Below are 26005 nucleotides of genomic sequence, written 5' to 3' on the forward strand. Positions count from 1 at the left end.
CATACAAGCAGTCATACTGCCTTATGCTAGAACCGCAACCTCAGAGCCAATGAGCCACAAGAAGAAATACGGTTATTTTCTGTTCACTCTTACCCAAGCATTTGCAACAATTATTTGAGAGTCGTTTTTCTTCCTTTATTCAATTGTATTTTGGGGAATAAACAGTATCTTTTGCATCAGACAAATCTGGTCAGATTAAGCTTTTGAGGCAACTGTGGGCACTGCAAGAAGTGATATCATCCAGCAGAACTGAGTGAACTTTTTTCTCAGCAAGGAAGGACCCAAGCCCCTCAGTGCTAAAGACACTTATCTAAATGACCCATAACAGTAAAGATGTGGTAGAATTTAGTGCCACTCTTCAAGGTATTTCCATTTGTAGCAGAGTTTTATTTCCGGTAATTACAATCTACCTTCAGAAGTTCCTATTTTTTCACAATTGGATGTAGACTTTTTTTTTCCTGGTTCCTTTTAACAGTTCTACAGTAAAATTACATTTTAGATCAGCAACAAATGGATTTCTGTGGCAGGGAAAAAGGCCTTGGTGTCTGCAGCTTGTACCTTGACCAAATTTGTTAAATACTTTTGCTACCATGCACTCTCATTCCCAGACTCAATAAGAACAGAATATTTACTCCTACAGCAGACAAACCATTCTCCAAGTAAGAACATCTGGTACATCTGAACCTTGGGCCAGCAGCCCGCGCTGAGCCAAGGTCAGAGTTACTGAAGCCACAGCCTGCCACGAGACTACACACAGTAGGGCCATGATAACACACATTACAACCGAGTACAGGGGCTTCCTCTGAGACGGAGCTCAAATAGCTTTTCCCGTTCCCAGCCCTTTTTTTCTGAGGTTGAATATGGCCATTTAATCTCATACTCTGAGAACAGCACTTAGAGGTTCACTCTCCTCCCTCCATTTCTTCTTGCACGCAGTCACACAGCTCGGAATTACAAACAGCAATCGCGTTCTGGAAATCCTTGCATGTCCTTCCTTGTAACTGCACAAACATTTGGCAAACCGAAACATATACTAGATGATTTAGGTCTTGAGTCCTCAGAACAGCATGACTGTTTTCCATGGGGAAGATACAATCTTCTGCCCTTCACACTATAACCTAGTTTCTGGATTTCTTTGCCAAATATCCTCCCAAGACAAACCCTCTTCTGTGCATGATAAGTTGAGGACAGGAAGTGGCCTTGAGTTGACTGCGCTTAAGTGATAGCCCAGCTTTCACGTCCTCCAGAAACACACTGATGTTTACTCAAAATGGAGAGGAACTCAAGGCTTCACCAGTAATGCCAGCTTACAGAGTTGTCAGCCTTCTTCCCTACTCCTAGCCCCATGCAGTCCCACAAGGGCTGGCATAGCTCCTTGGGCAGCCTCGCAGAAAACAGACCAGGGAAAGAGGTCCAGTGGCGGGTGTGCGGAGGAAGAGGGAAGAAGATGCAAACTTGAGGGTCTTCCAGTTCCCCCTTTCTCCCCCTCCCATTTGATTCCTCAGTCTGGCTCCAGGAATTATAGCCTCAGAAATGAACTGACAGGAGAAGTGAGGATCATTTCCTGTTTAGGGCTTTACAGACTTATTTACTAAAGTGGCTTAGGAGTTATTTTCTTCTTATGGTCTGTTTACCAAGTTTTAGGAACAGGGCACGCATGCTACTGTGCTGAAAATTCCTATGAAAAAGGAATAAACATGGTGAATTAGATCATTCTACACTTGAGTACGGTAAACGTTTAAAAATGTAACATTCTAATTTGGGAAAAAGACACTGACTTCAGCAAGCAGGGAGGAAAAAAAAAAGTGCTTTTGAGCAAGCAGTCTCCACGGTACAATTCTTTATTCTCCCAAGGAGAAACCCTGTAGCCTTCAAAATCAAGTCATCAACCAGGCTTAGAGAAGAAAATGACTGGTCTATAGCATGCCCGACCCAAGGGAACTGCTAAGTCACGGCCTGCAAAGAGGACGCTCCAAGTAAGTGCTGCATAGATGTTTGTCAGAGGTTATAGCCAAAAAACACTTAGGCTATTGGGTAAACATGGCCACTGAGGCCAACTGCACATTCACAGAATTCTACCCATCAATTTAGCTTCGTCCTACAAGGCAAGGACAGGAACATTTAATAATTATTGTTTGAAGCTGTCTGCAGCTAACCCATTTCAAGTCAAGAATTCAGGGTTTAACACTGGGATTTCCAAACCAAGTACCCGTTATGCTCCTATTCTTAAATTTCTTGACCTTTGCATGGTTTAATACATATTTACAATCCATCTGAAGAGCCACTAGAGTCAGGGGAAAGAAAGAGGTAGAAGAACCAGTAAAGTCAAGATCTTTGTGAGATGGCTTCAAACAATATCTCTCAGCAAGCTGATGCAAACCACTAATTGAATATGCTGACAGAAAACAGGAATATGCCCTACCTATGAAAAAATAAAAGAAAAAAAAGCAATTAGAAGGGCATTAATCTGAAAGGAATTTTCATTTCTTCGATATCAGGCCCCCCACACAGAATAGAGCCATAAAATTGTGGTCATGCAGCATGCAGTATGTCAAAGGGGAAACACCCAAAAAAGATCAGAGAAAGGCAGTCATAACAAAAAGATATTTTGGGGATGAGAGGATAAGGATTTTCAACATACAAAGTAAAGGACAAAATATTTAAAAAGAGCCCCTATTTATTAGGTTAATAAGAATTTCATTGTTTGTTTTCTAGTTATGCAATTTGTCTGTCAGTTTATCAGAATTTATGAGATGTGTGAATTACGACCTCTCCAGAGCAGGGACTCGCCTTACTGCATGCACATGCTGCACAGGGCACCGCAAAGCCCTGGTTTCCACTAGAGTGGAACTTCGTATGATCCAATTGACAACTCATGTGTGAGATTCAGCCCATCTAGATCTTCCCTTCAATCTGTCACATATGCACTCAGGGAGACGGGGAATGACTGTTTAAACAGCTTACGTTTCCAAACAGCAAGCTCTTCCTTCCTGTGACCAGACACGTGGAATTAGCACTTGCCACTTGCATTTCTGCATAAACTCTGAAGGAAGACGGGATCATGCCTCATTTTGCGTGCACACCCAAGTCAGGCTTGTCAAACCATAACACAGCACTGCGGCAGTGGAGACACAGGGAAAATAAGCAAAACCCAAATCCAGATCCTTCAACCAAAGGTCGAAAGAACAGCACTTCACCATGCATCAGTCATTTAAAAGGTAACATTAACACAGAAAAATCAAAGAGCTAGCAATTGGATTAAATTTTTCATATTTAGGTTACCAGTCTCTCTGGCAGCAACTCAGAACTATGAGAGCAACATTAGTGCAAGTAGAACACGATAGTGGGTATTCCTCCAAGTGCTAGCAAATAGATGCTTCCACCACAGCACCAGTTACTACCAGTTAGTAGGGCACCAGTCCTTCCACCCACAGGCTGATCTTTCACTGCACTTTGACACAAACGCAGCAATAAGACTATCATACACAGATAATAGAGGCTTATGCTTACATGCCCCAGAAACTTAATCTTGGGTTTGAATTCTCCCCTTCTCTTGTTTCCAAGGCAAGTCGTTCCAGATAAAGGTTAAGGCAAAATAATGGTAAATCAAAAAGGCTGGTCTTGCTCCCCTCTACCCTTTAGGTTCTGCCCTTCTCTTTCAGTTAGCTCTATGCTGATCACGCCACTAAAAAGCAATCCCGTTCCACTGGCAGAACAAAAATACTTTTTACTGTTATAGGTTAGCTCTACGTCAGATCAATGAGTGGAATCTGTGCAGCAATCATACACACACAGCCCCGTACAAAATCATACACACGCAGCCCCGTACAAAGAGGCAGAGGGGCGAGACTGCTCTTGTGGGGCAGCCCACGGCTACAGGAGATTACGTGCAACATGAACCTACACCCTGTGTGTCAGGGAAGCCGTGCAGCTATCGGCCAAGCCGCACATATCCCAGGCGGAGAACAATCCTCAGCAATGACAACATCCCAGCACCCCACCAAAACATTTCTCTCTCTCTCGCTCTCTTTCAGAGAGGTATCAAGTTTACTAAAAGTGAAAGGCAGCAGAACCTAAAATTCCTGTCATTCTAATAATTAAAAATATGGACTCTGAATTACTGTGAGGATGCATTAAAGTCACCTATAAAGCTAGATTATACTCGACTCTACTCCAAATCAGTAATGTGTCCTTATAAGTCATTTGTAGTTACATTCCTAATATCATCTGAAACAAGACGCTGAATATGTTCCAGGCAAGCCACATCTCCACTGTCCAGCCTACTGTTTAACTACTTTAAGTACTATGTTTAATTTACAAAGTTTAAACAGGAAGAGGGGACTAAGTTTATAGAGATTAAGAAAGAGAGGACATCAAAAACGCAATTCATGATCCATACATCATTTCTTCTCGTGCCCCTGCAGGAGACATTGATTTGCAGGAAGGCAAGTGGGTGATAATTAGGGACAGTTGGGAACACTGTTTATTTCCTCCAAGAGGAGGCAGCAGTTCAGGCCTCTAAGGATAAATGAGATTTCTTAACCAGATGGAAGACATTTCATTTTCAAAGATAAACCATACAACAATGGACCACAGAAAGGAAGAAGCCGATCCACAACAGCAGCAAGAAAACAGAATTGCTAGAGATTGTAAAGAGGAGATCTCATCAAAATCTGCCCTTACAAAGAGCCTCATGTTGCATCAGAACTTGCACCACATCCCACCACAGTCAATTCAAAGATACTTTTATTGGCAAAACAAGCTCTACAAGTGTTACCCACATGTAAGAGAGCACACGAGCTTCTCCCAGAAGACGACTCCCTGTATGAAGTGCCTGCCTCCATGAGGCTTTCCACAGAGAAGCCTGCATGACATGGAGTCATCTCGTCAGCAATAAGAATGAAAATATTCCAAGGAATAATGATGTATCCCTAGCAAGACTAATGTTCTCTGGCTCTAATTTTCTTCTGCATTTTACTCGCAAGATTAGAAGACTTCCTTCCTTCCTTCCCAGTCTCCCCCTCTCTTCTCTTTCTCAGTCATTTACAGTTTGATTTATGGTGTTACCCTGGTTTCCAGCCCAAGTTGCCCATGCCAGTTCAGTGTTTTTTAAAAGTCTGACTTGGTTTCGCACATTTCACTAAGTACTATCTGCCAGCAAAATACTTCGTGCGAGAGCTTGTCACCATCTAGTTGGATACTAAGTTTGGACCATTCTTTACAGAAACTTGTGTTCTGGTTTAGATTTAGACTAGTTGCTCAAACATGGTTTGATTCTGGATTAAGTTATTTGCTCTATCAGCCTCAAAAGGACAGCCAAGTCCCAGAAGCAATGTTTTCATGGGAATGGACAGCACTTTTATTTGGTTTCAGTGCATGCCTCTCTAGTATGTTTAGATGGAGGCAGCTTTTGTTGCTTTGGCTAAGGTAGTACCAGAAACAAGTCTTTTTATGCCAACATCAGCAGTGGAAATCCTCCCAGTTCTGCTCTGTAGATATCATAGCTATACTTTTACTGTGTATTTGCAGATTTGCTAGGTTCACCACCCAACTGGCAAAGTCATTTGGGCACAGTGGTTTCTGTATGCTAGAGCTGCTGAGGCTGAATGAGGGGCTGTAAAGGGACCCTGCTGCATGCCTAGCTCAGCCCACCCCATCCAGCAAGGGAGTAACTCTTTCTCAAGAGAGCTACAGTCATTTCCCTCCACTGAGAGGGAAATGACACTCCTCACACCCCATACACAGAGAACAGCCCCACAGTAGATACCCTGAAGGCTTTCGCATGAAGCTTGCAGACCCAAAAATGTTGGCTCCCTCAGCATGTTTGGTCTTCTGTGACGTAACTCAGGTGCTCTCCTTCCTCACAACACTTTTAATAGGCAGCTTTAGCATTCCCCACCCCATTTGTTTTAAGATCTTGAAATACAGGATGTAGAGCACTTTATGATATCTACGAGGAAAAGGCCCAAAACAAGCCCAGATATCACTCCACATCTTTCTGGGATTAACCTGCAGGACGAATGCATTGCAGTACATCAGCTAGCAAACGTAGGTGTTTTGGCAACTTTCCCAGTCACTTAATCGGAAGCCTGAGCTCAGAGGCTGTTTTGCCTGAGTGGGTAAGTCAAGATGCACATACCGAAGATGTCATCTCTGTCTCACTCCCTCCCTTGCTCGAAGGCCTCTGTCTGAGTTTATTACTGTTTATTTTTAGCATTCAGTTGATGAATTGTACATAGGTTTAATTTGCTCTCTCTCCCGTTACTTCCACATGGTAACCACGTTAGAATTAATCCTGAGCACGAGAGGAAACCAAATGGATCCTCGCAAGTGTTTAGAGTAGGCAAGTGCCGGTCTCCACCCTCTCCTCGGCCAGACTACTCGAGCATCTGTAACACAGAAACTGGTCATGGGTCCTTTCTCAGAATGTAATTATCTGAGCCTCTCTTCTTCCTCCAGCTTTATGGTGTTACTGCTACTAAGAGTTTGCTTCTCCACCAGAATCACCAATAAAGTGTTACTAGGTAAGACTGCAGGAATTCTCCTATTTTTTGAACTCCTTTCCAGTTTCAGAAAGGACTGCACAAGGTTTCATACATGGGTGTGAACATAAGCAAATAAAAAATATAAGGGACAATGAATGGAAAACTTAAATCTAACAAATTTACTTATTTCTTTCTATTTTGGAATTTGCACTAAGAGCAACAGAAGATGACAGTTTTCCATCTTCTATTTGGCAGAACATAGGTCACAAACAAAAGAAATCCGAGGCGGCAGGGGAGGGAACCTTCTCCGTGAGCAGATGAGCCATTTCAAGCCAAAGAAGTTTGCAGTGGAAGGTTGTAGAAGGCAGGGATAAACAGGGTCCTGCTTCAACAGCGCATGTTGTTGGACTCAAAAAAAAAAAAAAAAAAAAAAAAAAAAGCCTTTGCCTACTGAACAGAAGTGTCAAAACACTTAACAGAAGTGTCAAAAAGGCAAAGACAACGAATCTCCCTTCCAGAGCTGAGGTACAGGCAGTGCATTCACCTGCTCCACACATAAAAGTACCTTAGGCTCAGGGGGGAAAAAAAGAAGCCAAACACCTTAAAGCCTAAAAGCTTTCTGCTGCTTAAGATAATGCTAACTGTAGGTCTGAATTCTTCCTTATACCCCAAAATTGCAGAGCACAAAAGTCTACAGAGGGTGTTGATTCGTGAGCAGTGACGAATCAAACTGGGACAAAAGATGACGTTACCACCCTTGTGGAGGAGACATCTTAGCCACTCGGGGATCAGCTGCCCATGAGTCAACAGCAGCCTCGCACAGCTGCTGCTCACCGCTTGCCTGCGTACGGGAAAGAGGTCAGACCCACAGCCTTCCCTAACGCATGGTCAGAGCAGCGAAGGGCAGAACCCTCACCGGACAGCCCAGTTTAGACCTTCACTGCTTCCAAGGCATCACCCAAGCGAGGAGTCTCCTCAGGAGAGTAGACCCTGGCAGCAGGCTGTGCTCTCCCGTCCCGCTCCCACCAGGCCTCAAGCAGTTTGGTCCTCAGATATCAAACACAGGAGTCCCCAGACTAAGGTGTCTGATAAAAATCACCAGTGAAGCTCTCCCGAAGTCTAGTTAAACATTCCCAAAGGGCCTTCTCTTGTTCAGAGAGCCCAGGGTGCAGAGCTGTCACAGACCTCAGTAAGGTCTGCTCTGAAATCTGTACAGCCTCCCACTTCACGCCTTCTGAGGGTTAGTGCTTCACTTGGGACCCATGACCAAAATACACAAAGCCCACCAGCACTCCCATTTGCCAAACTCCTACCCTTTGCTGCTACGTGGTTGCTCAAGCCTCCAGAACGGCAGCTTCCAATCTACTTCCCTTTCCCATACTCTACACTCTTCAGACATTGTCCACAGCTAGAACCACTATGGTTTTCCTCACGCTAGTAAGTGCTAGGCTGAGCAGAGCCCATTCCAGGAGTAGGGGCATGTCCTCAAACAATAATAAAAATAAAAACCTCACCTCAGATTTCTAAAAACAGGCTCCAAAATCACAGTGAGAGAAACAAAAACCTCTGAGGCCTAATAAAACCTCTTTCCTAAATCTATCAGACTTAAAATAGTTGCAAGCACTGAATTACAAAGAAAGAACAGTGATAAAGTTGTCTTGCTTTTATCAAATGCAGTTTTAACTTAGAGATTATCCTACCTCCTGGCTAATCCTCAGAGGCACAGAACAGAAACAGTAAATGGTAATCCTGAGACTTCTCATTTTTGCCCTACCCTCAGAGTTGCAAAGAAAGGATTTGACTATTCAGCATTTATGAAAATTCAGAATTAAAGTTGGGTGGGAGCAGGAAAAAAAAAGGTGCGTCTGTTTTATTCTAATCCTAGATCCCATGAGACACTGTTCAACTACAGAGAATGGCTGCACCTTAGGCAAGAGCCTCTCCCAGACACCACCAGCTGTCACCAAATCAAATGAACTGACAGAGCTGGAGCGTCAGGCTAAAAGAGCAGGGTGCAGATTTCGCCCTGACCTTCTTAAATAGTCACACAAAGCTTCTCATGAGGCTTGCAGAGAATGAAAAACACCGCATGTCTGCAGTGTGACAGTTCTCTCTGCTAGTCTTTATGCAATGACTCAACACAGAAGATGAAGCAAGGCAGCATCCTTCTATAAAAGAAGTATTGCTTTCTGCCACCAGTCCTGCTGCTTCTGTATCCAGACTTCCTAAAGCTGGATACAGAAAGAGAGTAATATGTTCTTTAGGTATTTTTTCCAGTCAATCATCTCCAACCTCCTGGCTTCTCTCCTCGATTCTGATGTCTCATTTTACACACTCTTCCAGCAGGACTGTCCTCCAAACATCTCCTCAGACGTCCCACTCAAAAACCCTTCTGGCTGCAGGCACTCCCAAACTCAGCAGCTCCCTCATTCCCCTGCTTCAGACAGCTCCAACACTACCTCTATCTCACAGGCTTACCTTCTCTCTCAGCAACTTGCAAACATCAGTCTCCCCTTCCACCTCTGCCCTCATTGCCAAGCTCCTGATATTTTATAAAAATCACCCCGTTTGGACAGGGACTCTATTGTTAGAGTCCATAACAAGCTGTCTCACCCACCTTCCTTTAAAATTTTACTAAAGATAATCCTTTCCCTGGCTCAGTAGTAAAATCCTGATGACTGTTATTCTCCACTTTTACAACTTCCATCTTTTATACCACCTGTTTAACAACAACTCCTGCCATCAGATCTCATAAAATTTCTATCCTTCAATCTCTTTATAGGGCTCTTCTGTTCATTTGCCAGCTCAGACTCTTGGATTTCGTTTCCAGAATGTGTTTCTTTGCTTCTGTAAAATCTGTACTCCTATAAAAATCTGCACTCCTGTATCCCTCTTCCTTTATTCTCATGGTTTATGCTACTCTTGCATCTGCTTCTTAATCTTTATTTCCCCAGTTATCAGTTTCCTGTAGTCTTCCATGCCACTTCCTACCCACAGAAATCCTCTCAATCTTTGTCTTAGGAACTGATTGGAATGAAAAAGTTTCAGAAATGTTTCCTATTAAACTCAATCTAAAGGAAACTTAATTAGAAAGCTTTGCTACTTTAACATTGGACCTTATCTATCCCACCAGAATTATCATATTCCTCATCTTTGTCAGATGTCTAATTTAAACTACGAACCCTTCAAGGCCAAAGTAGCCTCTTCTTCCATGATATATGTAGCCACTTAGATCCCTCCTTAAGGTAAGAAAAAAATAGCTCAGAAATTTGAACAACTTGTTTTTGCCAAGACCAATTCCACTTCATACAGCAAGACTTGAGGATGACCAGAGAATTTAAAAGTATTCCTGCTTTGAAAAGTCACAAACGTAAGAATGTTTTTTTTTCCCCCCACACATAGAAGTAACGTCTGGCCACATGTGAGAAGAGAGAAGCTGAGTATAGACTGTACTTCAGTTTTCCATGGTACCTCTGGCCCTTTCCTGTCTCAAGTCCCCAAAGCCATCACTTATCCCCTTCAAAACAGCAGGAGTGTCGCGCCTTTTTTCTTCCCTCTCCAGAAGAGCCATGGCAGAAATAAACCTCGAATGATAAATTATGCACCACCTTTGTGTGGCTGCCTCTTGGCCAGACGGGATATTTTTCTCCCAAAGCCTTTTGTTTCCAGCTTTGATCCCACCATTGGATCCGCTCCGTTCAGTGCTCCCTCGGCATGGAGGTGAAGGGAGAGCTGACACAGGCCAAGTTCAGGCTTACTGCGAGTCACAGTCACATCTTCCATTCGCCTGGCTCCCCTCCCCCTTGCAAACTGGAACTGTCCTTGAGTTTGAAAAGGTCCTATTAAACATTTTCCAGAGGGCCTTACAGAGGATACATTATTTTGATGGATGCTGGGACGAAAGGAGGAGGATTTCTAAGTACTGGGAAATAATGGAGTTTGTTCTAATGGGTTTAAGAGATGCCTGGGGGCACCAAGTAGGTTTCTCCTCTGCAAATCAAAAACACAAGAAGACCAGAAAATGGAGCCGAACAACTAAACGCCAGGAAGCGGGGAAATCAGGCTCTATTTAACTGCTGCTCTTGGTTACAGCCAACTTCAGGCTGCTTGGAAAAACAGCACACACACACATCACTGGCACAAACTTAACAGGAGAAAACAAAGAGACAACAGGGGTCAAACTGGGGGTGGCAAGTAGGAGAAGGAGGCAAAGCTGGGTCCCCACCCCCTACCAGAGAGTTGGATCAATTATCCCTGAATACTAACAAGATTTCTGATTAGAGAAGTGCTGCTATGCAATGGGCACAGAAAGCTCCAGCAGCCGGGAGGAGCTGTCAGGCAGGAACAAAGAGGCACAGGGGACTCTGCCCCACTAGGGCACACGGAGGAAGTCACCAGCTGGCAGCCAGGACAGGGGTCTCCCCTCCTGAAGTCGGGACAGGCTCTCACTGCCAATGATGAATCCCGGAGCAAAACTTCACCCAGGCTCTACAGAACTCGGCTCTGCTCTCAGGCGAACACGTTCTCCGCCAGTTTTGGTGGGTGACACTGCCTTGAATCTCATCAGTACGGTGCAGTGAATTTTATTCCCATCCTGTCCAGAGGAAATAGCTGATGCTCCTTGTCCTGAATATTACAGCAACACCAGGAAGCTACTATTAACTTATTTCGGCTTGAGGAACAAGAGCCTAAACTGCTTTTGGTCATACCTCATTTTTGACAAAATTGTAATTTGCAGTACAAATATTTAATACACATATACAGTACTACGCCTTAAACTTAATGGTCTGTGACCTAACATTTATTGCTTAAATACAGAAAAGTCTAACATCCTGAGAAGAATCTAATGGAAAACAGACGCTTCTGCTACTATTTTGCACAGCTCAAAGGTTGTGCTAAAAATTAAACATCCTGACATAGGCATGGATTTGATGCCCTGAGAATCAGATTCAATCCCTCTTCGGGGAAAAAAAAAATAAAAATAAAAAAGAAAGAAAAGAAAAAATTCCTTGATTTGGAAGTTTTCAGATACCTACAATTTAGCAAGGCAAAACTCCAGGAACACCAGCTCTATCTGATGTTAATTAAGTCTTTATGAACACTTCTTTTCCTGTCCTTGCATAGCAGGTCTCCTTTCGTCTGGCTTCAAAACAGTGGAGCAGGAGTTTTGCTTCTGACAGAGCCATTGACTGCAGCTCCCACGTCTCTCAGACCAGATGCACAAGCTGGACTACTTCAGCATTTAGCAGGCACCCTGCATAACGGAGGCAAAAAACACTGCAAAGCTGAAAAACCTGAACAGAAACTCGTCAACAACAAAGAGCAGCCAAATGCTCTCAAAGTTAACAGGCCCAGAGCCAGCAGGTACAGAGTGAATAAATTTGCAAGCCTGTGGAATCATGAATCCCTAGTCCATATGTTTACAAAAAGAAGAGACTCAAGAAACAGCCTTTGCATCGCATAGACAAAGTGCCATAAAAGAGCAATGCGTAAAACAACAGCCACGTCAAAGAGCCACATCCACAGCAGACCCCAAAGCAAGAGCCGCCCCGTCGGGCACACTAGATTCACGGCCGACAGCTGCAATTAGTGTTCTCTGCCAGGGCCCCTGTGAAACACAGGCAGCCACTAAATACAGTATGCCAATTAATGCAGAGGGTTTGCTGCATGCCAGTGCTCCAGCTCTAGGTGTTATGTCAGGTAAAGCCAGGCGGCTTTAAAGGGAGATTGTCAGCTTAAATATACATACACATATCTCACCTTGTTACATAAAACCCTTTCGGGAAACATGAAAAATAACTAAGGAGGAAATGACCGAGGACTAGAAAAATAAAACATCCACTTGTAACATACACTGACTTTGACAACACTATTACAGATTCACCCTTTCCAGTGGGAAGTCAGAGAAATTTCTGCAGTTTTCTGGATGTTTTGATCATCAGCAAAAGAAGTATTAAAAAAAAAAAAAGAAAGAGCTGCAAAAATTGGAAGAATAATTCGGTGGTACATGCACTTTTAAGCTATTTTTAAATCGTAACTGAATTTCCAGATAACATCACTTTATCAGCTTTTATAAAGTGTTATGAAGCATATATTCTATTGTGCTCAATGGTAAGTTGCATTCTAGGGCAAACGAAGTTGGCCTTGGGCAAAAGAATTTCTGCTTCACTTCTCACATCTACAAACAAGGATAATATTTGCCTGTTTCACAAGACCACAGGAAGATTCAAAAGGACTATCAGACAAGAGATCATTCTCATAGAATGCATGTTTTTAAATATTTGTAATGTTAATTTCAGCAGTCTGGAGAACTATCATTTTTTAGGAGTAAAAATAAAATGCATGCTTATAATTTCTTTCCCGACATACAGCAAGTCCTGCATTCTGGTTTGAACTACAAACAATTGGATAATGTTTATATATAACCACATTTTCTCTGTAAGGCAGACAGTAGAGAACCAGCTCCAAGTTGTATTAAATCCCATTTTTGTAGCTCACATGAACAGACCATCCCTCGTCAAGGTTCACAAGACACTCTGAAAATACAAGCACTTTACATAACTAAGTGCCTATTAATTTTGTTGCTGCATACACCCACACTCCCAGGACATAAGAAGGGATTCTCTGTTGCAGAAAGCAATGGTAAAGCATGTAATTGAAAGCATTCAGAAAGAGAATATAAAAGAACGTTGCTTAACTACATGAAATAAATGAAACAATAATGTTAATTTCATGGGGGAAAACTATGCTTTTCCATCATTGTTAGCATGTTTTAGTATAGAAAAAACATAAAACAAAAACAACAGGAAAAAAAAAAAACAAGCCACAGCTTTTTGGCCTCCTGCAGCACCTAATCGACACTTTGGGACAGAGGCTTTGCCACTTTGACAAGAAGCGGCGGCAAAGGCAGATTTCATAATCATGACAGGTCCTGAACATCACCCAACCTGCCAAAGTGAAGCAGGGAATCCTCTGCACCCAGGAGCGAGCGCACTATCAGCTCCACATTGACAACAGGAAACTGAGCGCTTTGCAACTGGCCAAGAACCATGGAATTGGCTGCAATGCCAAGTACATGCAGCAGAGATCTCAGTTCCCAGCGCAAACACCGTTTCCTCTGTAGGTATCATGTTCAAGTTTATGTCTCCAAAAATGTAGTCAAGAGGTTTGGCAAGTGAGACTCTGAAATTAGCCATTTATTTTTCTGGCAGCAACCCAGAAGCTACAATGGCAAGAACATCACCCAAACAGGTTCTGTGACATTCTGTATTTATAGTATAAACTGTCACATCATCAGACCCTTCTTCTCTACCATGCATAACCACTGTATGGCATCATCTCTTCCTCTCTGTGTACGTATATGTATATAAATATACATTTTTTTTTCCCTGAAAGGCACTTTTCCAGGAATTGCAGACACCAAGAGATCTTTTTCTGGCACTAACTTCTGCAGTTTTAATGGTTACCATCCACCACAGAAGGTCAGGCCTGGAAACCTGCTTGCTAACACACTCCTCTACATTCCCCGGCATGGATGGACAGTGGTAAATCACTGAGACCTTTTAATATTTGCCATAACCTACCTGCGTGGCACCCCGAGATCTGTGGGTGCAGATGCTTAGGACAGTCAAGCTGGACACCTTCCCCACAACTACTTCTACGGGACAGCAACGCATAAAACTGTGCAGGAGCCAAAGGATGGGAACCAGGAATACTAGTTCATCACAGTCTTTGGCATTTTTCTGTGCCACCCCCATCCTGTCACCTTCTCATCCTTTTCCTTGCTTCAAAGGACAACACTGTCCAGACACTGTCTTCTTCCTAAGAAGCATAGCTTCTTATGAAGGAAAGGGAATACTCACTCCTGGATGCACTTGACACATCCCAGTGTGAACTTGTGCACACTTGATGTGAGGACACAGTGCACAAAGTGCACTGATGGGAAACTATGTAAAGAGAGACAAACTGCCATAAACGGCATCCGAGAGACATCAAGGCACAACCACCTACCAGCAAACTTGCGCTTTACAGTCAGACATCCCCCACATGGCTGTTAACAGCCCAGACACATTAACTAGGAGCACCTGGGCAACAGCCAAAAAGAAAACACAGCCAGATCTGCCCCTACATTAAGATCTACACTTTAGATCTTTCTCATTCCTAAATAGCAGTTAAATACCTGTGTGGCACTTGGGAACTTACAGTCCCCCTGGTTACTAAAAAGCAGATTTTCTGATATACAGAACTGCAATCCTGTACTCAGCCTCTTTCTTCGAGTTGGTTTAACACCTTCTTCAAAGTTGCATGCAATTAGGTTTCTCACTAAAAAAGAAGTAATATCACTTGAAACCAAAACCCCATGTGATTGTGCCCCAGAGGCAATTCTTGCAGAAGGATGGAGGTCAGCGGCGCTACTGCAAATGCTTCCTGTAATTTCAGAGCAGCACAGGAGAAAGCGGACGGGTGAAATTATACAGCAGCTGCCTAAGGAGCCACGGGAGAGAAGCGAGGTGCGTGCTCCTCCTCGCCCCACTCCCCTCCCCCAGAAGGCTCCAACTCTCTCCAAACACCGCGGGAAGTGTTTAGATGTTTTCTCCTCTATCGGCGGCACTTGTAAAACAAACCGCTGGCGCACAGGGGGCAGGAGCAGCCGTCGCTCACAGCCCACAGAGCAGCTGCAAGGAGAAGTTTTCCCGCGGAGCCGCCGCGGGGCCGCTCGCAAGCGCTGGGCCGGGCGCTGCCGCGGCCCCTTCGCGGCGCCTCGGGGGCCGCCGCTCCCGTGTCCCGCTGGCCGGGTCGCTCCGGGAGGGCTCGTGGCGAGGCAGGTAGCTCGGGGCGCCGCCGCCGAGCCGGGCTGCGCCTTTAAGGGCCCCGCGGCGGCCGCATTCCTGCTCCGCGGCGGCGGCTGCCCCGACACGCCGCGCACGGGGCAACCTGCGCGCCCGGCCCGGCCCGGCGCTGCGCGGCGCTCGCTCCGCGGGAACAAAGCGCGCCCGGCGCCGCGGGGCAGCGGCCGCGTGGGCGCCGGGACCCGCCGCTGCGGCGCGCGCTGCAGCGCGGCCCCACGCGCGCGCGGAGCGCGGGCAGGTGAGCGGCGCGGGCCGGGGCCGGGGGCAGCGCTCACCTCTGGCGCGGAGCAGCGCTCCCAGCAGCAGCAGCAGCGGCAGCGGCGGCGCGGGCAGGAGGCAGCCCCCGTCGCGCCGCCTCATGGTGCTGGCGGCGCCCTGGGCCGCCCGCCGCCACCTCCGTCCCGCGCTCCTGTCGCGCGCGGCGCAGCGCGCGGCGCAGCGCCCGGCCCCGCTCGCTCGCTCGCTCCCTCCGCGGCCGCGGCAGCTCGCGGGCTGGGGGCTCGGGGCTCGCTGCTCGCTCCCCGCTCCGCCCGGCCCAGGCCCGGCCCCGGAGGAGGAGCCAGCCCCGCCGGGGCAGCCCCCGCCCCGCTCCCCCCCGCGCCCAGGCGCTTCGCAAACTTTCCGCGCGGCGGAGGCGGCCCCGGCCCCGGCCCCGCGGCCGGGCTGCCCCCGCTGCCCCGGGCGGGCAGCGCCCAGCGGCGCCGCCGGGGCGCGCCCGGGGGGTCCCGGCACCGCCGCCCGCGCGGGGGCTCCCCCGGGAGCGCCGCGGCCCCTCGGCCGCCGCCCGGGGCAGTTTGCGGCCGAGGCGGCCCCGAAACCGGCAGCCTCCGAAGCACCGCGGCGCCGGCTCCCCCGCGCGGGAACGTCTCGGGCTCACGGCGGGCGTCCTGCGAGCGGCGGTCCGGGCACTGCCGCAACACAGGAATCTCGGGCACCCCAGGAAGGGCCAGGACCCCCATCGTAGGAGCGGGATGGACACGTGCACAACTGTCTTGTACCTCCCGGTTTCTGGGTTGTACTTGAGAGCAGGCAGCCTTGCCCTGCACCGCACGTTGAAGCCACGTTTCTGAGCCTCTGGGGTGCGTGCGACCTGCCAAGAGAAGGGTGGGCGATGCAAGAAACTTCGGTTAAACGGTTCCTCTCTGTGGATTTCTAAGTACTCGTTGGAAGAGAAAGCTGCCTCCGAGATGCCAAACTCTGGACCACAGGGGAAGGCGGGAATTCTGTCGGGCTGACAGCCTGACGGTGTTGGGAATGGTCTTGTTTGGAAGCTGCAGTTACTCCCCTTCTGTAAAGGATGGCGGGAGCAAACAAACGGCAGAGCATGCGGGTGGGACAGTTCTGCCACTGCCATTAATGAAGTGTAGCGTAGTGAACGCAAAGGATGTTATTAAAAACACCATCAGACAATTAAATTGGGGGCTAATTCTTGTCAAACTGAGCTCAGTCTGAAAAAAAATGTGAAACAGAGCTTCACTGTGAAAAACTCCCTTCCATGAGGGAAGCAGGACTTCCATAAGAAACAGAAAGTAGCAAACCACACAAGTTTAAAATCTAAGAACTAACAAAACAGCCAGTCTTTCTGTTTTTGTGCAGCATCACTGCATCAAGATGCAATGTCCCTTTTGCATAGCATGAGTGCTACTACACTGGCATTGAATTCTGCATATTTATCGACAAACTGCATGAAGTTGCAGAAACATAACAAAAACAGGTAGCCAGAGGGACTGATTTGGGTGTAAAGAATAAAAAACCTCTCTGTGCTAACTTTAACTGGGAAGCAGTGACTGAATGAGCTGTGAAAAGAATACACAAATATTGGAAGGAGAAAAAAAACTCCAAGATGCCAGAGCTTAAGATGACAGAAGTATCAGAGAACAGTGGCCTGAAGTTAAGGGAAAAGAAAATGTTAACATATTCTGGTTGAAAGGTGCCTGGCTGGTTCACGGGCTCGCCTTCCAGACCTTTCCATAGCTTCAACTTCCTAAAAATACAGAGTAAAGTAACCAAAACTCAAATAACTTTGTATTCTCTAAAGCTGTGAGATTCTCAGGTAATGGAAGTGAGAGGAGCCCTGCTGACTTCAGGTTCACAGAAGCTTGTGAGAAGATTCAATGCCCAAGTACAGACACAGGGCCCAGAGCGCCCTGACAGCTATATTCTTAGGTCACGGAATAGTTTCCAGCAGTTGAGATGAGCATTTTTCTGCATTTGAAACAAAAGTCCATTGAAAAATACCATCACAAACTCAAACAATTTTTCTTGTTGTCTCCTCTGTCCTTCCATTCGCCGGGGAACAAATGCTTTTGCTCACTTGAGTTTGTTAAAGTGTGCTTACTAGTCCTCTGCATTTGGGCTGTATGCGGCTCTGGCAAATCACTTCTCTCTCCATGCTCAACTTCCCTATAATTATATCTCTGTCTTCCAAATCGTTTTGAAATCCTGTGGTGAAATCTTAGAGAAGCACAAAGTATTAGTCTGGCTTTCACAACAATTTCCTAAATAGGCCACAGCAAAAAGAAGGAAAAATGTGTTATAAACGTCTCCGCTACCTCTCTGTTCATACAATGGTATGATTGAATAGAGTCTTGATTCCATGCAGGATATTTGGGGTATAATTGTAAAGGAGATCTATACAATGTAAAATAGATTTATTTTTTGTGAAACAAAAGAAGAAGGATTGCTAAATGCTCCCATTGAAATGGAACCACATGCTCAGGACTTGCTTCTCCCGAACCTGATGCACAAAAGAAAGATGAAGTAAATACCAGAATGCACTTCAGCGCATACATTAGGCATGTGATGGCTTTTGCACACAGTTGTGAGGGAGGAAAATTATTAGGTAACTTGCAATATTAATAAATTGCTGATAAGCGTTATATAACTCACAAGTATTATAAGAAAAGTAAGAAACGTATGTAACTAAAATACAACTATCAATTAACTAATATGACAACATACTTAATCAAAAAACAGGCATTATAAAGACATAAGATTATTATCATAATAACCATTTGAGGATACACTTTTTCCTTACCTTCACCCTTAAAAATAGACACATTACAGAAATAAACCAATGCAATAGGAAAAAATAACTACTATGAAATAATACTAAAAATTGGCATCAATTTCAAATTTATTTTAAATAGCAGTTATCTGTCAGGAAAGTGAGAATCAAGGACATGGGGTCATTGGAAAAGAAGGAAGGAAGAAAGAAACCAGAAGCAAATAGGATCACTAGGGAAAATACACTTTCACTTTTTTAAAACCACAGACAAGACCTTAAAAAGAGATAGAGAAAGAACAAATGGGAAGGCAATTTTGATCTTACCTGTCAAAGTGTTTCTAAAGCATTCATGTGAGACCTTCTTTAGAAAAGTGCTTCTCCCTGCCTCAATTTTCCTAGAAGAGAATGACAGATCAGACAGCTTAATTGGAGTGTCCAGAAGGGTTTGGCACTATCAGAGAAAAGGGAAGAGAAGGGAAGAGAAGGGAAGGGAAGGGAGAAAATAACATGAAAAAATATGCAAAATGCATTTGTGCCAAATCAAGCCCCCCCTTTTTAAAGTATTATTAGCTCTCTTGTACTTTTAGCACTATCTTTTGATGCTATCACATAGGACATTCTCATAGAATGATGTTCCAGATATAACCAGTAGAAGGTGTGTAGACATCTGATTGAATAACACTGTAATGATTCGTAGTTATTTATCAAAATGCAAAGGTCTCAGCTGGGACCTTTTGGGGTCTATCCTAGGCCCCATTTTGCTCAATATGTTCACAGACAACTTAGGTGATGCGATATTTATGGTGGTATAATCTGTCCTAAAAAGCGTCATGACCTCAAAACAACGGCAGGGGCTGAAAACACTACCAAGGATAGGATCAGAAGCCCCAAATACTGCTGTAAAATTGGACAAAAGGTCCAAAGTCAACAAGGAAAAAACTAATAATGAGAAATGTAAAATATTTTTCTTAGGAAAGAGAGATCAATAAACATTATAAATTTCTGACTAGGCAGAACCACAGCAGAAAGTTCAGAGGGTACCATAAATTAACAGTGCCACTGTCAAAAAATGCATTAATTCTGGGATGTGTTAACAGGTATGTCATATGCAAGATGATTTGTTTGATTTTTTCACTTCCCATGGTGCTGAGGCCCCAACAGCATTCTGTGTCTGCTCTTGGCAGAACACCTTAAAATAGACACGCAGAGCTGAGGAGAGATAAGAAAACAGTAAGTGTAGAAAGCAGATCCTCTGAGGAAAACTAAAGGAATTGTATTTGCCTAGTCAAGAAAATAAAAGCTTCAAGCACATAAAAGCTTATTACAAAGATGTTGGTTAGCTTTCCTCCATGGCTCCATTAGAAAGCTGTGAAAGAGTCAACCTAATTTGTGATGTATTTGTGAAGTATCTAAAAGATTTTTCTCATGAGCATTCTAACTAAGCATTTTCTAACAGTGGAGCAGAATGTCTAGAAGCCCTGTGGAAACTCTTTCACTGGAAGTTTTTGAGAATAAAGTCTGATAAGCAAGCTGGCACTGTTCTTGATATATTTAGCCTTGCTGCAGGGGAGGCTGGATGAGGTGATCTCTGAGGGTCTCTTCCAGACTTGTAATTCCACAACAAATATAATTCAGAAAATAGTAACTGGAAAGATCACTATGAACTTTGCATTTTGTTTGATCAAAATGTCTATTATTAGTGAGTTCTAATAACTAAACAGAAAAGCTAGGGAAAAAAACAAGCTGCTTCCAACAGTGCTCTGGGTCCAAGACAAATGTATAGCTCCTGACCCATCAGAGCGCAGGATTTCCCAATGTCCCCTTTATTTCTATCACTAATACAATGCTACTTTACACCCCTCAGTTCCCTCTTCAATAGTGAACCAAAGAGGCTATAGCTTGAATGCCTGGGAAGTTATTTACCCATATACAGGAAAACTCAGATAAAATTCACTGTTGGGTATGTAAAGAAATAGTTTAGTTTTCCAAAGAGCTGAGGGACTTAAAACTTCCACAGCTAGTGACCTAGTTTGTAAATGATGGTCTCTGTGCTAAATACATTAAATGAAACTTTAGCATTGATTTATATTTTATGCTACACTATCATTTTTCCCTTGCTGCCTTCTCTTAAGTTTTCAAACAGTGACATTACTATTCTGTACCCAGATGGGCTTGCAGATATTGACATTAAACAGATTTGAATTGCCGCACTGTCCTTCACAGTGCTGCTCAAGCACTGTGCCCACTTACTCGTAGCACAATATTGATTCATATACCATCTTTTGCAATGTTGCCAGAACTATTTTAATTTACAACAAAATAAAATGGAGGTTAACAATTCAGAGATTATGCATCAAATTATTATCTTCAACTTTTGATTATTTGCTGTCTTTTAAACATTGCAGTTGTATATACATTTTGGGGAACTTTGTGATCATCTCATGGACCACTATTAATTCTACTTTGCTATGCAGAACAGCAAAACTAAAGAAGCTTACATTAATGCCTGTATCCAAAGGCTGAGATATAAAGAATCTTGTAAAAGTCACTTTGTAGTTTAATGACCAAAGTGCTGAAAACCCTTTGGTTTTGTCTGAAAAGATGGGACTGAAGGCAAGCTGCCAGGCCGCTCAACCTTCTACTCTGTGGAAAAAAATAATGACTCTCAAACTAGGGAGAAAACAAAACCAAACCTTTCTTCATGTTTTCTTTCAGTTGGAAGCTCTTCCTGGGTGTCCTGCAAACTGGTTCTGTTCTCTCTCCTGTTCCCTTACATCCTCTATGTAAAAATAATGCAAATACACCCTCTTCTATTCCGATGAGACTCCTCCCTGCAGTGAAATGGCAATTTCCCAGGCCTTGCACAATGTCTGCATTGCAAAGGTAGCCTGTGGCTTAGCCTGAGGAAAAGCACAGCTTAATACCTTGACTCTGGCACAGAAAAAAAGAGGAGAAAAGAGGAAGAGCATAAAAGGAAAATGTTTCTTTTAAAAGCTAGCAGTAGCACTGAAAGAATTCAGTTTGAAGACAGAAGCCTAACCACCTTTATTCTCCAAACACATTCAGATGGATAAACAGCACATTGTGGCTCCTACATTAATTTTTGACTGCATAGAGAAGTGGTTTCCAGGGAATTGAGGACCTGTGCCTTTCTTTCATTCCAGGCTATTAATGTAGTTTGTAATCCATAGTGCCTGTGTTCAGATAAAATGTTTGTGGTGGAAATCAATCGCGCAGAAAGAAAGGTTACCTTAGTATCTGTAATCAGTATCTGGAACCTCTATGATGAGCTGAGTTTTCTTTCCTCAAAAAACAGACTACATGAATTGGGCCTGTAAGAGAAGCAAGCAGTCATGGGAAGAAAAATGAAAGGCACAAACATGTCTCTCCTTCAGTTCACAAACCTCTCTTGTTTGCAAAAGCCCAGCCACTATAGAGATGAGTGACATGCAAAAATGTAGACAGATAGATAAAGAGTGTTTTCTTTCCTGAAGATGATTCAGTCCTATATACTGGCATGATGGGTTAGGCAAGTACTGCCAGCACACACAAGACATAGCCCTTGAGTCTTTCTGATAAGAGATACAGCATGTCAGCCATCTGCTTTCCTATCAGGTGGCTGAATCACAGACGCCTCTTAACACCTCTCCCTCTCTTATATCAGTTCTTGATAAATGTGAATGAGGGAACAAATTAATTGCTTCTTACCAGCAGTAAATGAGACCTGAATAAAAGCACAGGTAAGATCCAGAGCTGCACACACCCTCCACATGAGTCTGAGATCAGCCGCCCACATGTGCATACAAACATCCAACCTCCCTCCCAGCCATATTTACTTATGTCCATCTCATTGTAATTTGGGGATTTTAGTGTACCGAAGCATTTCATTTTTATTACTGCTATGCTAATATTAACATGCTAAAAATTCAAAGTAACCTGAGTGATGAGGAATGAAACTGTCAAATTGCACGAACTCTGCCAACATGGCAGAAAAGCAGTGGAGAATCTTAGGGTAGTCTCCTCAAAAACAAAATAGGGAGGTGGGAATTCTCATGGAGGGGTGGTCTCACTTCACTAAAATTTGCAAGCAATACCCAACTGACTAAAGAACTGATATACCTGCAAGACGCTCAGAACAGGATCGAAACTCATCTTGCTGATGATGCTGATGATAATCTTATGGAACTCGCCTGAAGATTCTGGAAGAATCACCTTAGGGGCATGACCAGAGCACAGCCACATACTTCTTCCCTATGGATATAAAGGACAGAGTCAGACATTGATGATCAGGGATTGGGAATGACACCTGACCCCCTTGTCTGGCTGCATGTGAATATTCCTCCCTTCCCTTCCCCTCCCTTCCTCTCCCCTCAACCTGAGATGCTGGGCTAAGGTAACGACTTACAAGGTTGAGAGATCCCCGTACGTTCAGGGTGAAGAAAGGCTAACATTTGCCAACTCCTTGCAAGGTTGAGAGCCCCTTGCACACTCAGGGTGAAGAAACGCTATAGCGTTTTACTGGGACAAGCAGTGTATTCCCTTTAGCTGCACTAAGTGGCAAGCCTGTCCCTATAGCAATTGCGCCAGTTAATGGTGGATGTTGTTATCATAAAGATCTTGTGCTCGTGAATAAAATTAGTGAACTAAACCCCAGTTTAGTTCGCCCTCTGGATAACTTTACTGTCTCCTCTAACGAGCTGGCATGACAGTGGGCTTGTGTACTGCATTTTTGCTTATGCTTCATTTCAGGTCACTAGTGTTGATGGAAACATCATTGACGACTTCAATAAGCAGAAAACCGAGTTCTTAAAGGAAAATGAAAAATGTTATGGAGACTGTAGGTTTCTCTCACTCATAACTTAGATCTTAGATCTGACTCTGCTTAACAAAAAACAGAAACAGAGTCAAGTCACAGAGTTTGAGGGAAAGTCAGGTCCACATATAAACTTAACAAATGTTCAAGGAACCACAAATCTCTTTCCACCAGCAAGGTGTAAAGTTTAATACAAAGAGTTAGAGTTGACTGTTTTGAGCAACAGAGACATTTTCTTACCACCTTGGATGTTATACTCACTTTAAAATGGGGAATGGTCAATCTATTTTTCTGTGATTTAGATGCTAGCAAGAGAGTGAGTATCCTTTCTCAAAGGAAAAATTTGAATATACTCCTGAGATAAACATTGCTGTAATTAGGTTCCATATTCTGTAAAGTGCCCCATGCTCCCTCTTATTCTGTTTATAATTACTGTGAACTTAATTTATTTGTTTCTTTCTCCTTCTGTTTTATCTTCTTCCTCAGCAAGTGATCTGCATACTATCCCTTCTACCTTCCATCTGCTACTCTTCAATTTCTCATCCTATATTCTCTAATCATTATATAATGTTCTGGTCTCTACCTTCTCTTCCAGCAACTCCACAAAGATGTTACTCTTGAAAATATCTCAACTATTATGTAACAAGGAGGGAAAGAACATTCTTCACTTTGTCCTTTTGCATTACTAAGTGAGAAACTGGGGTAGCAACGTGTGCTTTCACCAAAACAAAAACAAACAAAGAACCCCAGAATTCAGCTCCTGCACAGCAGCAATGTTCTGTAGTGCTTTTTCATGATGACCTTAATAAATACTCGAGCTCTCTTTTATGTCCCTAACAAGCAAAATTGAGGGTTGTTTGTGAGAGGTTCACAATTTTAATGAATCTGTGATTTCCCTCTGTTTTCTCTTTCGCTTTCATCGTGTGCTTTTCCCTGTAGATGTTTTTGAAGACAGAATACTCTCAGAGTATTGTGAATGTGCTAAGTTTCTGTTTTGCACACAGAAAGCATGCCCCTTTCCCAGGAGAGCTGGCCAGTACATCCATCAGAGTTACTGCCTCTTTCAGGCCAAGAAGTAACAGTTCACTCCTACACAGGCGTTCCCAGTCTCTTATGCATACACATAGGGCTTCATTTACTTACTATCATTTTCTCGCACGCACACCTGGTCTAATAGATAGCACAGTCTGTCTGCTGAAGTTTGGAAGACACATTCAATGAGTAGGAATGAAGGATGAAAATTGCAGGTCTTCTTGGGTTACCCCCCAGGATGAGCTAAACCTTGGCTGTCACAAATGCTTCCCATGCCAGAATTTCACAGTGATATTTATTTTTACCAGGCATTTTAGACTTTTTTTTTTTTTTCTGTTTGGCATAAGAGATCCTGCAAACTCTGCCAGGAATGGCTGTTTTTCTTCTCTGCATCATTAGTGGGGCAGCATTCCAGCAGAGAAGGGTCACTCACTTGCTACTTAAGTACTTTTAAAGATGTTGTCCTTTCCTTCCCAAAGAGATAATGTGCACAAAAACTTAAGGAAAGTCTCTCAACAGTTTGCTATTACCAAAAAAAAAAAAAAAAAAAAAAGGCAACTTTCCTTGCTAGCACTGAGTTCAAAGACAATCAGAGTTTGGATAGTGCATTTAATACTAATTACTAATTCGCTAAGAATGTATCATGCAGCTTGCAGCTATCCTTGATTTTAAAAAGAGGATGTGGCCTCCATAAACTACAGAACCTAACATATAATATTCTTCTCATAATTAGATCACCCAGAATTTAAAACTGCTCCTGTGACTGAGAAATAGGAGGGTGTTTAAAGTTTTTTTTTTTTCTTTTTTAACAACTCATATTTAAAACATAAAGATCTTGGAACTTGATTAAATCCAGTCCTCAAGTGAGCATAAATTTCAGCAATACATACAGCAATACCTCAAAATTAGATCAGATCTCTACTTGCATTCTTTCTATGCAGGAGTTCAAGCAAAATTCTCAATAACTCAGATGAAAATGCAGTTAGGCAAGTAAAGAAAAAAAAATGTTATGTTCCCATGCACAGCTTTCTGTACGCTTAAGCCATTTTACCAGCTAATTATATTCTTAACTTTAGAATTTCAGGTACAATTACAGGTGCTACATGTAAGCTCATATGCTATAAATACTGACTACTTCAAATACTTGAAGGAACTTCCTCTTTCATCATGTTTTATCTTCAGCTGGAAAACATTTTAAGTAAGTGTTTTCCAGGCTTAAACTTCTGGCAGATATTAGGAGTAAAAAATGTTATGAACCTTATTTCTTTAAAGTCCCTCAACATTTAAACAACAACATCCTATCCATTTGCCTAGGTTTTACCTGAAGAGGTAAAAAAATTTTTACTGCATTATTAGAGAAAAATTAATGTTTTATTTGTCCTAAACCTCTCTGCTGCACATGATCTAGACAAACAGTTCAGTCAGCTTGAGGAGTCTCAGATTAAGAGAAGCACTAAAAGGACTGGTTCCTTCTCTGCAACTGTCTCCTGAGGAATTGACAAAATGAAAATATGGGTTTCATAATATAATATCATTGTGTGTTTTTGCTGACATTTTAAATTCAGATAATTGTAGTTAATTTTAGGGAATGTGTTTAGAGAGTTTGATCATAATTCATAAATGTAATTATTAAATCTCAAATTCAATGGGAAGTATTTACCTCTTTGCAACTGACTCATAAATAGATCATTCTGTTTCAGCTCAAATCATTTTTACATCTTGCGTAATAGAATCATATTTCACTTCTTGGTTCTCCTGTAACATACACACATAATAGCATGTGAAGCTATTAATCGCCATTCTTTCAGATCTCTTCTCA

General features: G+C 43.4%; 1 protein-coding gene across 1 annotated transcript in view; it reads right to left on the bottom strand.

Annotated features, from left to right (window-relative positions):
- Nucleotides 1-15694, bottom strand: part of LRP4 (LDL receptor related protein 4) — a 78576-nt gene extending 62882 nt beyond the window's left edge. The window contains exon 1 of the mRNA XM_088520422.1: nt 15610-15694. Within this exon, the coding sequence (XP_088376548.1) occupies nt 15610-15694 (85 nt within the window). The remainder of the gene's footprint in view (nt 1-15609) is intronic.
- Nucleotides 15695-26005: the final 10311 nt, after the last annotated feature.

Source organism: Tinamus guttatus, unplaced genomic scaffold (assembly GCF_059628265.1).
Source record: "Tinamus guttatus ecotype Peru unplaced genomic scaffold, ASM5962826v1 Tinamus_guttatus_pri_ptg000089l, whole genome shotgun sequence".
Classification (NCBI taxonomy): domain Eukaryota; kingdom Metazoa; phylum Chordata; class Aves; order Tinamiformes; family Tinamidae; genus Tinamus; species Tinamus guttatus.